The sequence below is a fragment of the Montipora foliosa genome, chromosome 12 (genome assembly GCF_036669935.1).
Source record: "Montipora foliosa isolate CH-2021 chromosome 12, ASM3666993v2, whole genome shotgun sequence".
Taxonomy (NCBI): Eukaryota; Metazoa; Cnidaria; class Anthozoa; order Scleractinia; family Acroporidae; genus Montipora; species Montipora foliosa.
In genome coordinates this window covers 10497406-10514905 of record NC_090880.1, presented here as the reverse complement: position 1 = coordinate 10514905, position 17500 = coordinate 10497406, and the positions used below count along the sequence as shown (strand labels likewise).

General features: G+C 39.6%; 1 protein-coding gene across 1 annotated transcript in view; it reads right to left on the bottom strand.

The window, feature by feature from the left end:
- The window catches only part of LOC137978475 (dynein regulatory complex subunit 7-like), an 84795-nt gene extending 69710 nt beyond the window's left edge, over positions 1 to 15085 (bottom strand). Inside the window, exons 1-3 of the mRNA XM_068825416.1 lie at positions 14954 to 15085; positions 6553 to 6718; positions 6243 to 6368 (exon numbers count right to left, since the gene is read on the bottom strand). Coding sequence (XP_068681517.1) covers positions 6243 to 6368; positions 6553 to 6718; positions 14954 to 15018 — 357 coding nt within the window. The 5' untranslated portion in view covers positions 15019 to 15085. The remainder of the gene's footprint in view (positions 1 to 6242; positions 6369 to 6552; positions 6719 to 14953) is intronic.
- Positions 15086 to 17500: the final 2415 nt, after the last annotated feature.

Here is a 17500-nt window from a genome sequence, read left to right as displayed (position 1 = left end):
TTTTTCATGGCATTTTTAGTGTATAATCAGAGCAATTTAATTACTTATTAATGGGAAATTCATGATCTTAATAATGGGAATTTCGATGGTCGTTAAAGCATTTCATAGCCATGATAAAACCGTTATTTTGGAGAAATGCAGGACTGTTGTTTTCATGGACTTTTTAATGGTATTCTTTTAATACTTTAATATAGTTGAAGTTTGTTCAAAGCACCTAAACGTTATTTAAGTGTTGTTTTAAGTTCGTCCTTTGTTGGTTGCATTGCCGTATTTTGTCGATTCTTGTTCCAAGCCAACCTGGCGTGTTTCAATGAAATACATCAAAATGTGAATGATCTCGTTTTCAGAGATAGAGTACATCAGTAAAACTCTTTTTTGACCTTGAACGGACAAAGTTTTTTCTTATGGCTTCTAATATTAGCGTGATTCCTATTCGCTGGCTATTGACAGTTGATGCGGCTGAAATGGCTTTTTTTCCTTTTCCATTCGCTCGCTGAGGGTGTGCTTGTTTTCTTTTAATACTCATGTGTTTCAAATTCATTGCCAAACTGGTGAATTCCAAAGTAAATTTCACTTGAAAAACCGATATCGTACTTATGGCTTCGCGATTCATGCGATATCGGTTTTTAGCGTACAATGTACCGTGAGTTCACTAGTTAGGCAATGAATTTTTCTATGGACGAAAGCAAAGAAAATGATTTCATTATTAAAGCAGCAACGGGAAACATCAAAACATGGACAACTCGAAACCTTTTACTTTCACTAACCCTACAGGCAGTAAGAATAAATAACCAGGGAGCTCCACTTTTAGGCCTGCCTAAATCTATATGGCATCCATTAGTCTCAAGGATGCATATTACTCAGTCCCCATACACCCATTATATAAAAAAAAGTTCTGGCATTTTGCTGGAAGGGACAGTTGTATAAGTGTTTTTCCTAATGGCTTGGCACCGATGTCCAAGTAAATTTCCCAAGTCGTTGAAGCCTGTGTTTTCATAACTAAGACAAGAAGGTCATGTCTCAGTCACATATCTAGATGATACTTGGCTTGCAACAGAGGACTATAATACCTGCATCAACAATGTTGTAGAAACATTGTTTCTTTTAGACAGACTTGGATTTGTTGTAAACCTAGGAAAATCTGTTTTAGTCCCTACTCAGGAAATTGTATTCCTAGGATTTATCTTAAATTCAAACCACATGACCATCACACCAACTCCATATGGAGCTCAAACGTTAACTGATGCTTGTCTACAACTATTAAAACCATGCACCCGCATGCACCAACGGAGGTAACCGCAGTCCTGGCTCTTATGACTTCCAGTTTCCCTGGGGCTATGTATGGGCCTCTGCATTTTAGAACACTTGAAATGGCGAACTTCCTAGCTTTGAAAGTGAAAGGGAATATGCGTTAAAACTACTGCTCGCCTCGAATAGCTATAGCTTCCTGCGGGGAGTGAGTATTCTACTTTATATAATTTAGGTTCTTAGCCTTCCTTTTCTTTAACTTTGATGGGTCTATGACCATCTCAACTGAGGCCATATCAGACATAAACTGGTGGATTTAGTTTCTTCCAAGGGCATAGAATGTAATTAACCATGGATACAACCTACAGTAACAGTGACCACAGATGCATCCCTGATTGTTTGGGGAGCATCGTTGATGGTCACTCAACAGGGGAGAGAACCTGACCCCAGAAGAAGCTTAGCATGATATTAATTATTTGGAAATACTTGCTTGCTTGCTTTAAAGTAATCCTCCAAATTATAAAAATACCTGCCGGTACAATTTTTTTCGCCGAATTCATACCACCTACAATACTCGTCAAAAATCTTGAAACACTTTTGTCTGTTTCCCCTTCCTCGATGTTGATTTGGGTATCACAGTGGTCTCAGTGCTTCAAAACACGCGTGGCTCAACATTGGGGAGGGAGAAGGCACATTTCAGGGGTGAAAACAGGGATTTTTTCAGAAAATTCGAGAGAAACGGTGTCTGTTTTAACGATTTGTGACGAGTATTGTAGCTTTGCTGCGAACCATTGCCCCCTGCGTTCTAAGTGCCGTAATATTTTTTAAGTTTGTTCTTGACGCGATCCATTTCAGTTTTGATGCCCTCCGTAAACTTAGCTCTTAACTGTTCTTACAAGGTATTGCGCTGTTGTAAAAACTTCTTTTCTTCATGTCGTTTTTGTCTAGCTTCTTCTTTTGCAAACAAGATCGTAGTGGCCCTGATTTCCATTTTTATCATTTCCCAAAACAGCCCTTTATCTATAAGATCTTCATATTTTGCCACAAATTTCGGAATACGTACTCTTGGTGACAAGCTCCATTTATTCTTTATCAGTGAGTAACGAGTTATTGAATTTCCAAAATCCTGGCCCCGGCGTTATGTTTGTTGTTCTTCATGGTTTATACAAAGCTGCAATGCCGAATGATCTGAAAAAATGTTAGAAACTATTTGGCATTAAGTGCTGTATGTTTCAAGACGGAAAGAAACAATCTAATCTGCATTGAATTTCGAAAGATGCATTGCTCCAGGTGTAGCCCCGGTGCTTTTGTCTCCACATATCTACAAGATCAAAGGTAATTGTTATTTCGTTGATTTCTTTGAACGTTTATCAATGTTATTTAGGGCACAATTAAAATCTCCACCCAGCAACACCTTAAATACTTTGTTCAAAGTTGATGTAGATCGACAAGTCCCTAAGAAACTTAACTTGCTGTGTAGGCCTGGCCAGATTCTCAAAAAACTTTTCGGGCCCAAAAAGCCATTTGTGAACCTGCCAACCACTTGTTTTGGAAAGCCAATCTTTTAGCATGTTTTCAAGCTAGCAAAAGGCAAACTGACTGTGAAAATTGACGACTTAAATCCTCTCCGTTCTTGAGATACAGAGGGAATTATGACAACCCTAAATGGTCCGTAAAGTTTTGGGACTTTCGAGAAATGGGCCCCTGGATCGCTTGGCGCATAAATCTTTAGGAAAACAATTTTTTTAAGAATACTTGAACATGAAGGTCACGGACGTTATAAACTGTGCGAATAAGTCGACTATTTGGAAGTTTAGATTACAGCCTTTTTACACTATAAAATGTTACTTGGCCATTTTATAAAGTGAACTGGATAAATTTATGTCATCATTTTCTTTATTAATTGCCATTTCATGTCAAACCCATGAAACACAATAATGTATTCAGGGATGTTTTGAGGATATGACATGATTTATTAAAGAGGGTGGAGAAGATGGTGTCGTTTGGTCAACTCATAGACCAGTCAATTGACATCCAGAAATGGTCTTTCTGTGCAAACAAGCCTAACGAGATTCCCCAGCAAGCTATCACATATGCTTGTGATATCTTCACTTGCATGTATTTAAGATGTGTGGCAACCAGGTGTTCCGTGATCACTCAAACCAACATTCCAGCCCACAGGCAGCTGAATATGATCCATGAATTGCATCAGAAAAAGCTGTCTCTAATTCCACCACCACCCATTCAACCAGCAGGGGAATACTATGCTGTTGATTATGTCAAAAACTACTACTTTGGCAGGGTTTTGGACTCGGCTGGCAGCTTTGTGCAATTCAAGTTCCTGCACAGAGTAGGGGCAACCAGCTATCATTGGCCAATGTGGACAGAGTGCACCACTCAAATGTGTTTTTGGTCCTGTTACGTAACAGTTCCATGTTTCATTAGTGGGCCATTTCAAATTCCAGAGCAGCAAGCTATGGAAAAACGTTTTAGGGCGATTGGAAATCATAAGAGGGTGTCAGAACTGTGGGGAAAAATCAAAGAATGGTAAAACCCTGAAGTCTAGAACTGCCAGAGAAATCGAACCTTTAAATGGCCATTGGTAGCCATATTTTGATGTATAAAATGTCTGCATGCTAAGTGTAAATGCTCAGAATGAGACAGTGCCTTTCATTAATGTTGCATTTTTTCAACCATTTGAATTGTTCATTCTCTGAATTAAGTGTAAAGTCTGTGGCATTTTAACTTCCATGACGAACTTTTGTTGCAGATATATCTAAAATGTTACGATTAACCAGAGTTCTGTCTCTATCAGAGAGTTTCTATTGGATCTTTACAATGTAGCTTTGTAGCAGGATTGTCTTGAAATTGTATCTCATATTTATTTAAGGAATGAAAAAAAATTGTCCAAATGTCACGGATGTTAAGTAATGTCCGTGCCACTGATAACTGTCTTCGACGGAAAACTTTCACTACCATATTGTATTTCGTGATATTAGAACCCAGTTCCCGTTACGACAAGTGTTATTAGAACCCAGTTTTCACTCGTTGCCCGAGAGTTGCCTGTTTTTAAGCAACGGTGATTGGTTTAATTAACGAAAGTTCGATCCTAATGAAATCTCTTGATCCTAAGTTCATTATTCTCTAGCATTTTGATCACGACTTTATACGACATGGAGTTCCGTGATCTTTTAGTTATACTGGGAAATTTTCAGAATGTTTTTAATTTCTGCGTGAGTCAAAAGATTTTAGCGAGCTGTCAGCAGTGTTCCCGATGTGGTTCTAAGATGGAACTTACAGAGACAACACGGGTAAAAGACGGATACATGTGGCGCTGCACGAATAAGCGATGTCGCACGTGGCTTTCAATAAGGTCGGGATCCTTCTTCGAGGGATCTAATATCACGTTAAGTTCCTGGCTGCATCTGATGTTCCTCTGGGCTATGCAGATTTCGGGAAGCAAAATCGCGCCACTTAAGAGCCTTTCAAAGCCTACTGTGGTCCGTGCGCTGGGTGAGCTAAGAACAATCTGTTCCAACAAAGTCCTGAATGCCGGAATTAAGCTTGGGGGCTTAGGGAAGACCGTGGAAAAAGACCAAGGATTTGAGCAGTTGCTGAAAGACATCGCTGAACAGTTTCCACTGCAGTAAAATTGAAATTACAAACGGCTCCTTTAGGAGCCACCACATATTAAAAGTCAATGATCAATAAAGAGTTTAAGCTTCCCAATCCTTTATAATGCACGAAAAATAAGCATGTTGGTCGACTTGCAAATTAACTCCCCGCTTTGGTAACCGACCCTTGCCAAAACATCAAGCAGACCTAGGTACTAGTGTTTCATTTTAAAAATGGCGGCTATTTGCCAATGACGTTTTCGTCGTTCCTTATGAAGTTGTTCTTGCTTCCAAGTAAAAGAACTAACAAAATTATAAAGAGTAAGTATTTAGACCAACGTGTCGGTAGTGTTTCGACCAACGTGTCGGTAGTGTTTCGACCAACGCGTCGGTAGTGTGTCGGCCAACGCGTCGGTAGTGTGTCGGCCAACGCTTCGGTAGTGTGTCGGCCGACGTGTCGGTAGTGTGTTGGCCGACGTGTCGGTCGTGTGTCGGTGGTGTGTCGACCGACGTGTTGGCCGACGTGTTGGCCAACGCGTTGGTGGGATCGGATTCTTAAATTTTACCGATTTTTTAAAGGCATACTCCATTTATGTCACAGCAAAGATTCAACCTGATGTCACCCTTAAGTTAATTCACCATGATACTGTATGGATATTATGAACATCGGAACACAGTACATTGTGCATTAAATTGATGTTGCTGCAGCTGCACTTTTACGTTGAATCTAAGGGTATTGAGCTACCTTTTTTACTTTCAGTTGCATCCAAGTTTAGGAGATGATGAGAATGAGCATGGATCAATTTCAAATTGCTGAAATTTGTAATGCTCTCTGAGCACTACAACATGTCAATTTTGTAGTAGAGGGTATAATTCCAACATCCAATACATCTTTTGAAAAATCTTGCTTATAGCACCATTCATGTGGGCTTTTACTTCGGGTAGAAGAGCAGAGAACGCGTCATCAGAAAAGAATGCAAATGCGAGAAATTTACTCACAAATAATTAGTACATGGAAGTTTGGAGAGCCCATTCTTGCACCCTCCCCGTGTAGAAAAGCTGCACCAGGCTTCACTTGCTGCTTGAATGCACCACAGTGATCTGGCTACTTCTGAAAATCCTCCCGTTACTTATTTCAATTTGAAAACCCTGCAAACACGTTACATCTCAGACATTAACTTGACACCCTTTGGGAAGCCCTATTAAAATCCAACCATAATTATGATGTAAGTTTTCCCACTAACCAGAAATGATACAAGCATTAATTAGAATTTTAATTTTAATAGCCAATCCAAACTCTCTATTTCCAACACACCAAACCGGGTTACACTGGATCAGAGTACAACTTTTAAGTAATGGAATAACAAAAACAGCACCTACCAAGTCAATTGGAGGATCCAGTGGTTCAAATGTAAGATAATCTGATACAAATTGTGCACAACCATCATAATCATAAACGTCTTTGTAAGGCAGAAGAGTTGGACGAACAGATGTGCAAACAAATTTCTAGAAAGATTAAAAAGAAGTAAGACGATGAAAGATCACACTGACTTGACCAAAAAATGTTAAATTTGTTTATTATGTCAGACATATTTCACTTGACCCTTCAAAAACTACAACAGTGGTTAGGCTTGTAAAAACACATGGATTGAACATGGGTATTTTAATGATAATTATAAGCAAAAATCACCTCGATTCCACATTCATTAGCAGGGTTTAAAAACAATGGCTTGCGGTCACGGTATAGGTGTACAAATTGCCGTCTAAAATTCTCACAAAAGGACAAAACTAGTGTCTCCTTTGGAGTGTTAGATTTGTACGATCCAGGCAACGAGTCATGGTCCACATTCTTGATGCTGAAAAAGAAGAAGGCTATATTATTTTATAATTTTCACAAAAAAATCATGAAATACTTGTAAGTCAAGCTGTCATTTAGGGGCTATTAATAATAATAATTATTATCCTTTTAAATACTTGTCTAAAAGCTCAAGATATTTTTGTGTAAAAGGAAAAAAAGGAAAGGAAAGGAACAGGCAAAACTGTAGTGAAAAACATGGCCAAACAGAACGAGAAAGGGCTACAGTAATGGCTGCAGGAATAGCAGCATGATATGCTTGTAAGCCGGCTATATTGCCATATTGTAAGGGTTGTTCTAAAAGCCGGAATCAATCCGGAATAACAGGTCATTGTTTTACCAATACAGAGAGTAAAAACTATAAAACATTCATAAAAGCTAACCTTAGGCCTAAAGACGTTTGTTTAGGCCTAATTAGGCCTACAGTGTAAGGTTAGCTTTTATGAATGTTTTATAGTGTTTACTCTCTGTATTGGTAAAACAATGACCTGTGATTCCGGATTCCAGATTCCGGCTTTTAGGACAACCCTATTGTAACAAGAAAATTTGGTTTTGGTGACCATACGACCGTCCACCCCTCCACGTATGCCAATGTGACCAGTATCACATAACCATATCACGGGCTCAAGTTTAGAGCTCATCGAGGAGCCAATACTCCAGTTGACACTCAAGTTAGTTTACAGCATACATCTTTGATGGACATCAATGTTATGATCAATTGACACCTGTCAAAACAAGGTATCCGCTAACCAGTATCACATGACCATATCACGGGCTCAAGTTGGACCTTATCGAGGTCAGCTGTTTTTTTCTAAGTTGACCACTGACCAGGGACTGGTTGTTGATTAGATCACAGGCTCAAGCCAGGTCAGACACTCACACCTGAGCATAAAACAAGGCTTAGGTAATTTTTCACGCTCTTTCTGTGGCTCGACACGGCTACACAGCCAGGCTACGTCAACAAAAGCTCTTGATAGTCAATGCTTTTCGTGTTCAGGTACCGTTTGGAAAATATTCTTTTCTTGCATTTTTCACTGGTTTCAATCCAGGTTTGACACATATATAATATAGCTGTGGTCAGGACACACTGGTGGCTACGTAGTTATTCAAGTCAAGCATTGGAGGGATATAAACTTAAAGCAACTGAGTGTTTATTTTTAATTTGACATGTTTAGTGCTGCTTTTTGCTCTGAATTACAATTGTTGGCATAAGTGTAAAGATTTTTAATTTTGAATCTACTAAGCTTGCAAGATGCCGTGACGGTCTATGGAAGAAAAACAGAAATGAATAATTACTAATAGCTCAAACTTGGTGAAGGAAGTTACTCCACAAATTCTTTTCTTGGACACTGAACCGTTTGTTATTTCTACGGAAACGTTATTTCAAGTGGATGCATATTATTTTCTAAAAAAGTGGTTTAGTCGTTTTTTCCTTTGTTCAGGAATATCAATCAATCAATCCAATTTTAATCCGGGTTTATGCCCAAAAATGGGGGTTGGCCGGATTTACTTCATTTTGTCAGCAATCTTAGTTTCTAACTCCTACTCTCCATTTCACTCGATTAATGGCATCCTTTTTCTCCAAACCAACGCTCTTGCTCTCCTTCTGCACTTGCATCTTCCACATCTTCTTTGGTCGCCCTCGCTTCCACTTGCCCTTCCCTTCGAACTCCAATGCTTTTCTCAGAACATGCCAATCATCCCTCCTCAACACATGCCCATACCATCTCACTCCATTTGCCTTTGCCATCTGAACCACTGTTAACTTCAATCCCAACATGTCCATCAGGTCGTCTGTCCTCCTTTTCTTCATCAGTTTTGCACCACACTTTGCTCTCCTCATTGCTCTCTCAGTCCTTCTCAAAATTGCTATCTCATTTTCCCTCAGACACCATGTCTCACTCCCATATACATTGTAACATCGCCAACCTTACACAACTCTGATAAACCATTCCTTTCACCTTCAGAGAGAACCTTTTTGAGTTCAGCAACTCTCCACATTCCCTGAACTTCACCCAGCCAATTCTTGCTCTTGCTGTCACAGCTGCCTCGCAGCTACCACTTGCATTCACCCTATCCCCCAAATAACAGAAACCTCTCACAGTTTCCTTCTCTTCACACAACTCCTCCACCAGTTCCACTAATCCATCAGCTTGCTTCTTGCATCTTCCGCACACAAAATCTCTCCCCAACCTCCAGGTCACCCTCTTTACTTTCGCGCATCTTCCACGGATCCATTTCCCACATTTCACACACAACACTGAATTTGCCATTACTCGCTTCCCACAAATACCACATGGATCTACCTTACTCACAGACACTTCACCTTCTGCCCCTTCACTACCACTTTTGTCTTCCCGAGGTTCACCTTCAGCCCCTTGCTCTTGAATGCCTCCTTCCATTTCCAGAACTTCTCCCTCAGTCCGTGCATCGTCTCACTCATCAAAACCAAGTCATCCGCTTACAACATCTCACTCATCAAACCATTTCTCACACTCTCCGTAACCACGTCAACCACGATCGCAAAAATCAACAGTGACAACAGGGATTCCTCATTCACACCAACTTTCACCACAAACTTCTCGGACAACTCTAGCCCAACTCTGACTCTTGTCTTTGCACCTTTGTACAAACTCATCACTGCTCTCACCATTGCCTCTGGTATACCTCTCTTCCTCACTTCCCACTCCAATACCATTCTTGGGACCCTGTCAAATGCCTTCTCCAGGTTAACGAAGCACAATATACATGTACAACTTCTTCTCCTTGTCTAAGTACTCCTCTTGTAACCTCCTCAAAATGAACACTGCATCTATCGTTCCTTTAATTTGCCTGGCTTAAAACCGAATTGCATCTCCACTTTTACCATACGCCGCAATCTCCTCTCTAGCACCTTTTCTACAATCTTCATTGCATGTTCTAGCAACTTCACCCCCCTATATGCCCCACAACTCATTGCATTCCCTTTTCCCTTGAAAATTGGTACCACAACACTCAGCGCCCACTCATCCGGCATTCCTCTTCCATCCAACACACCCTGACACAGTTCTACCATCACACCAATCCCGATCTCCCCACTCGCCGCTGTCATTTCAACACTTACCTCCGAGGTTCCAGCAGCCTTTCCCGCTTTCATTTCCCCCATCGCCTTCACCACTTCTTCCCGACTAACCCTCTCAACTGGCCCTTCCACCAAGTCCGCTTCCACATTTGGATCCCACTCATTCTCTTCATTCATAATTCTTTCCATGTGCTCTTTCCAGACTTTCTCTCTATCTTTCTCACTGAAACTCAGCCTAGCCTCGCTTCCTCTTGTGCATCTTCCTCCTTCAACATCTTTCCCATCCTTTTTCATTGACTTCACAAGCTCAAACACCTTGTTTGGATCCTCACTCAACCCTCTCAGCTCTCGCTCAGCCGCCTCCTTCATTGCTTTTGCAACCACCTTCTTTGCCCGATTCTTCATGTTGTTGTATCTGGCCTTGTTCACCTCAGTCCCACTTTTACGCACCTCCTTATGTGCATCCTTCTTTCTCGCTTCCTTCAGAACCTCGTTCCACCACCATGTGTCCCCTTGATCTCTCCTCCCTTTCTTCTCCCACATACTTCATCACATGCCTGTTAGGGTCCCCTTGATCTCTCCTCCCTTTCTTCTCCCACATACTTCATCACATGCCTGTAACACCCCTTCCTTAAAACATTTCCACAAGGCTGGTGTATCAGCGCTTACCAGCTCTCCAGTACTCTTCCTTCAAATCTTGCCCTTGTATCATCTTCCTTCAGCTTTCAAACCTTCCTTCTTTCAATCGCTTTCTTTCTCACCACCTTCTAATCACCTTCTTTTTAACCAGATCCGTGACCACCAACCTGTGCTGAAGCTCACCTGGGATGACCTTCACATCACTCAGCTACTTTCTATTTCCCTTTCCAAACAGTACAAACTAAGTCAATCTCTGTCTCATTTTCCCCTGCGCTGTATGTCACTTTTCTCTTCTCCCCTTTTCTGAACCATGTGTTTGCCACACACAACTCCTTTTCATCACAAAACTCTAACAATTTTCTCAATTAACTCAAATTTTTATTCTCAACTGGAATTAAATAACACTCATCTGTACTCTTTTTGGACAGAAATAATCCATCTGCTGGTGGTTTGTTTGGCTTTAAAAATGCAAGCGAACAAGAGTTTTTTTTACTCTGTTTGCCTACATGTTTTTCGATGTGCCTTAATTGACAGTACTGACAAGAAAATTTTTGCGCTTATATGTTATAAACATGTAAATTTACCACAATGACTTCTTGTAGAAGATAGGAAGGAGAAATATAACCAGCTTGTGTTTTCAGAAGTTTGTTTAGAGCACGTACAGGTAATTTGTTGGAGATCTTGTTTGAAGTTTGTCCTTTCTAGCCGATTCTGGCTCTTAAAGCCAAACTGGTGTGTTTCGGGTGTAATTAACCGTGGAATTATCCCCATTAAGCAATATCCGGGAAAAATATAACACTGACAATTCCAAAGCCTTTTATTTTCACTTAAATCCTATAGCCAGTAATAGTAAACAACCCTGGAGCTCTGCTTTTTAAGGCTTGGCTAAATCCACAGTCACATATTAAAATAAACAGGCAAAGGCAACATGAAAGAGAACTTCAAAGGCAGAGGGAATGACAGCAAAAAAACAACAACTTGTTTACAGAAGATATGTATTATTAATAAAAAAGCGTAATTTCACACCAGTTAAAAAAAGCATGATGAGCAATTTTTATAGTCTTAAGCAAGTAAGCTTTAAATTTCATAAGCTACATGTAACCGCAAGATTAATATTCCATTTCTTTTTTGTGCAATATAATATTTGCAAGATCCCTGTTGAAATGAACCACTCTCAAATTCCATACTGTTGGATTTTGTCAAATCTGTCCAATCCTGTAGTGTCGCCATTCAAGCAGTCAAAGCAATAACTGGAGTTAATTGCTTAAAGGAAATTGCTCTGTTTTACATTTAGGCGGATCTTCACTGACATTTTTAGTTTTCGTTGTTATCGGTTTGTAAACCTCTGCAATGTCTCGCTTGAAGAACATATCATAGATTTCAGCATTGACCGCTGACAGAGATACATGTAATGCAGTTTGCTCATAAATACCATGACAGAAATAACTATAATTTATTTTGCGAGGGAAAACACATTCAATTTAACAGAGGTTTTTTTTTTTGTTCTCGTGATTAAGTTCATTCACCAGACGTATTGTTTTCATTTTTGTGGATCGATACATTCTTTGAGCGTATAAAGCCGGTTACACATGAGCAAGTTTTCCTTGCGTAGTTACTAAAACAAGGAATGACCTACAATGATCTACAATGACCTACAATGACCTACAATGCTCTACAATGACCTACAATGACCTACAATGTCACCTACAATGGCCTACAATACAATGACCTACAATGAGGTACATGTACATTATAAGCTAAAATTAGCTAATGATTTGTAATGAGTTAAAATAAAAGAGGACAATTTGATCGACAATTTAATCGACAGTCAGTACTACATGTACAAACATCACAAAAAGATAAGAATGACAGAATTCCATTCACCCTCACTTTCCATCCGCATAATCATGCAGTCAAAAGTATCATTGAATTTCTTAATAATTTTAAATTACTCCAAAATCATCCCGAGACTGGTAGAATCTTTTCCCAACCTCCACTTATTTCATTCAAATGCGACAAAAATATAGGCAACTTTTTAGTTAGAAGCGCACTCAAAGTTAACGAGCAACCCGGCACTTTCAAATGTGCGGACTCACAATTTGCAAACTTGTCTTTTCATTCTTAACACTTAAGCAAGATATCGGGACCTTTAGAAGCAAATCTGTTAAGAATAACCGATCGTTTCACATGTACCTCCGCAAATGTCATTTATTGCATTAAAACTGTACGTTACGGAATAAATTATACATTGGCGAGACAGGTAGACGAATAGGCAACCGATTCCACAAACACCTTCGTGATGTTGAGAAGAATGACAAGGGTGCATCTAAACCAGTCGCTCGTCATTCTAATCTCCCTATAAACCACTCCAAAAAACACATGGCTATCTGCAGCCTTTATATTCACTACATCTAGGTATGACGGAAAGCCGCAAGAATCTGGAACAAAAATTCATCTTCCAAATCGGCACCATTAATCCTCACAGTATTAACGAAATTATGCTTTTCATTGAACTAATATATTCCTATTTTTCACGTTGCCATGTTACCACCAATAGCGTAGCTCCTTAACTCTACTATTATTATTATATAAAAACTACGCATAACCCACAATTCCTCGATTTGCTCCGGCAAAGGGCGTATTGTGCTCGAAATGTCAGCTTTTAGAATCTCTGTACAGACTGGCCAATTTACATTATCAACTCCGTTGATAAAACCAAATTGTTGTAAAGTAAAAGACAATTTGCAGCTCTGAGGGCACTGCAGCATGTACAAAGGTTAAAAACATTCCACTCTGTACTTTGAACCAATCAAAACCTTGTTGCTGTGAAAGTTGAAAATTTTCATTAAGCACTTTGAACCAAACAAAACAAATTACTTGGGAAGAATAACTTACTTATAATCTTCTCTTCATTTTTTCCTGCTCTAATTAAGATTTTATCACTGCCAAGCAAAGCCTTGGTATTTAAGCTTTAAAACAAGAAAAACCCATCCAAGGGTCTTTTCACAGTTTATATCTGCCTTCAAGTTCACATGCCTAATTGCTCCATCATATGGGCTATCATGCAATGGACTAAAAGCATTGCGTGACAACACGCAATGGATTTTTTCTGCTCACCAAACTCGATCTTCACTCTGATCCTCTTTTGTCTTTCTTTTTCATTGTGAGTCATTAAATAAGTAGGCCGTTGTACATGTAGCTCATTGTAGGTTGTTGTAGCTCATTCTAGGTCATTGTAGGTCATTGTAGATCATTGTAGGTTATTGTAGGTCATTGTAAATCAGTGTAGGTCATTGTAGTAGGTCATTGGTGGTCGTTGTTGTAGGTCATTGTAGATCATTGTCGGTCATTGTAGGTTTATTGTACATGTAGGTCGTTGTTGGTTGTTTTAGGTCATTGTAGATCATTGTCGGTTATTGTAGGTTTATTAATTGTACATGTAGGTCGTTGTTGGTTGTTGTACATGTAGGTCATTGTAGATCATTGTCGGTCACTGTAGGTTTATTGTACATGTAGGTCGTTGTAGGTCATTGGAGATCACTGTAAGTCATTGTAGGTCATTCCTTGTTTTAGTAGCTATCCTGTAGGTCATTGTAGATCACTGCATATGTAGGCCATTTTAGCTCACTGTAGGTCATTGTAGATCATTGTACTCTGGTCATTGTAGCAGGTCGTTGTAGGTCATTGTAGCTCATTGTAGGTCATTGTAGATCATTGTTACGGCCATTGTAGATCATTTTAGGTCATTGTCGATCGATTCCTTGTTTATTAGTAACTACGGTTTTCCTTGACAAGTGCATTTGAAGCCGGACTGGTTACATAAATGAGAATTATAACCTCACTCACATTTTCATTGGTTTTAAATATACAGCTGTAAATGACTGCAAACAAAAAAGTAATAACTGAGGAGCTCTGCTTTTAGGCTTGGCTAGATACATATATATACAATGTTAGTTTTAAAAATAAGGGTTAAAGCGCAATTAGTTCTTGCTTGAGAAAGAGATCAAGATGCATGAATCTTAGAAATAAAAGGTTTATAAAGGTTGTTTAGAAATTATTTTACTTAACTTTCTATTAAAGATCCGCTGCACTATTAAAGATAGTTTTCCTGTCTGTATCTGAACTTGCACTCACCCTGCTAATCACTGTACAGCTGTTTGCAGGGCTTTTATATGCCTTTACAAGAAACATGGATTTCTAGGAGATGGGATCAGCATGCACCCTCAACCCCTTTCGCCGTTTTTCCACACTTGAAGAAATAGCGATCGATTTGTCCAGGCGGCCAAGATTGTGTCTTTTCCTTCAAATTTCACGCACTGAATGCTTTTTTTTTTTCAATAGGCATTGTCAAAAATGAGACGTTAGGGGCTTTTTAATATATACAACGAACTTCACGGATCGACCGTTTAATATCTATATTAAAGTCTGTTTAATTGTGGCCTGGCAAAACCAAAGTTAGGTACGCACGGTTAAGACTACTAAGCTGCCACTGCCACTGAACGTATCAACAAGGCGTTGAGCTTAAAGTTTACTCACGGTAACGAATTGACATCTGGCGAAGTGACTTGAATTTTCGCCAATTCCTTCTGCAACACCTCCATAGTAAAAAAATAAGGCACGACAAGCCTTCTGTTGTTTAGACCTTCTTGGCAACAACAACTTAGTAACCGTTTCTTCTTTAACCAAGAGCAAACCACCGGGAGACTGGAGAAGACTCAAAGTTTCTGCATGCACCATCAAAGCCTTGGTTTGCCTTGGTTTGCAAGAGATGTCACTGTGTAATGTGTGCGCTCGTCGGAACAGGAGATCGTATCTTTCAAGCTTTCCCAAGTGTCAGACCTTGGCAGAAACGTATGGATGTCCCATGGTGCGCAAGAGTTACTTCTCAGATCACTTTGGTCGCTGTCCTGGTCTTCACCGTAGAGATTTAGTAGGTCATTTTGGTTGTGTTAATGCCGTCGAATTCTCTAACAATGGAGGGGAATTCATTGTATCAGGTAAACCCAATGAGAGTATCAAGCCCTTGTTATAACGTTTAGCTGAAACATATGTGGAACGGCGCCGCAAAAAAGGTTTCTTGTTGCACTGTGCAACATAAAATGTCGAAATTCGTTCGGGAAGTCGGTTGTGACTCGATCGAATGGGTTAGTTATGGTATAACGTATAGATTTAGCCAAGCCTAAAAGCGGAGCTCCCGTTTCCAAACCCCAGAAAGCAGTATAGTATATATGGAAATAATTATGCTTATGCATAAAGTACAAAATTAATCGTCGATCATTAGTGTATTCAGTTTTAATAGGGAAGCACTAAAACCGGAATCCAGAATCCGGAATCCGAAAACCAGAATTATCCACAATTCGCGAGAACTACAACAACTCACCCGCTAGATAAATCACTATTCACTGGATAACTCAATTGGTTTTGCAAGTGTTTATCCGCAGCATAGTAATTTATCCGGTGGATAGTGTTGTCCACCTTTTGAGCAATCGAGGCATGGTTTCTTGTGCATCTTGATTCATAAAGACTCAAGTCTTCCAAGTGGAAATTCCCATCTCAAAAGAGACATCAAGTAAATTAATGATCATAATCGAAATTTGTTTATTATACATGGTCAAGTTTACGTAAAAGTAATAAAGTTTGAAATTTATTAAATAAACAAAGTTGTGTTTTTAAACCGTTTTTCCATCGATCCTTTGATTGTGTACTACAATCTTGGACAAATTAAATGGAAAATCGAGACCACCCCTCCCCCCAAAATCAGTGATGGGAAAATGGCGCGTTTTGGCCTTCACGCGGCTTCATTATTTGGGGGGGGGGGGGGGGCATTTCTGTTCCATTTTATTCTGTCCAAGATTGTCTATGATCCCCTGCTTGGTGTTACCAGTAGTAATTATGGGGTAATCATGAAACCTGCTGTCGTACGCTCAAAAGTTACATCATTCGAGAGCACACTTCCCATTCAAAAAATAAATTGCGCTGGGCGACACTGAAAAAAAACAAAATGATGAGTAGCACAATCATGATGTACATTTGGGAAACCAGTATCTTGAACGAACACTTCAGGCCATATCTCCGCTGGTAAAAAGTGCTAGCCACTCACATTTCGCAGATATGCTTCTTACATATTAAGTAACATTTACTGTGTAGATTAGCGAAATCGGTCGCTTAAGTTTAGAATAAACGGATTCGGTTGTCCACTTTGGGGACAAAAAATGGCGCGTCACGCGTAACACGCAAACTAGTAAGACGAGCACAACAAGGTTCTTCAGACGGCTTGTACTTTATTCCTCACAACGAAATGGACAACATATTTCACATAAACAATGTTGCAACCAGTAAATAAAAAAAATGTGGTTAATTTCTCACCAATGACGGAGAAAAGAGGCCGAAAAGCACAACAGTCTTGAGCGTCACGCTCCTAAAATCTTCAGTGCTGTTTTGCAATTTGCGTCTGTAACCCACGGATGTTTTGTGGTTAGGCAGAATAAAATATGGTTCGAGAATGCTCATTTGTGGTAGTTGCTTTGGAGAAAGTTTTACCAAAAATTTCTCAGCACACGAGAAGCCAGAGCATTTTTTCTCAGTCTGAAACACTTTGTCCGCCATTACAATTTGCCTTAGAGCCAAAGAACAGCTTCGCAAAATGTCCTCTGTATCTTGCTTGTCCGAGCTCACATTACAAAACCCAAAGAAAAACAGAATGCTCATCTCATGTACAAATTACATGCCAAAGCTCAGAAAGAAACAATTCAAATTGTGAAAGAACGAGACCTCTTTGTGAGTCTGAAACACTTCTTGACGTTCAGAGGTTGACAAAGCGAATTTAGAGCGTGAAAGAACCAAAAGTTTCTCCTTGCAGATCCGCCATTACGTTTCGAAACGTTCCCTCAGAGCCAGCTTTGCTACCAGGCCTTGACTTGTTTTTATCCAGTTAAACCAGTTTTTTCTGGACTTCAGCCCATTTTGCCCTGTTTTTTGCAATCCATGTGGAATATTTCGCCGGAATTTCTCAATTGCGAATCAAGCGAAGCATATAATCAACTCTGAAATTAACATTTCTGTAATGTCAAAGTTAAAAATGAG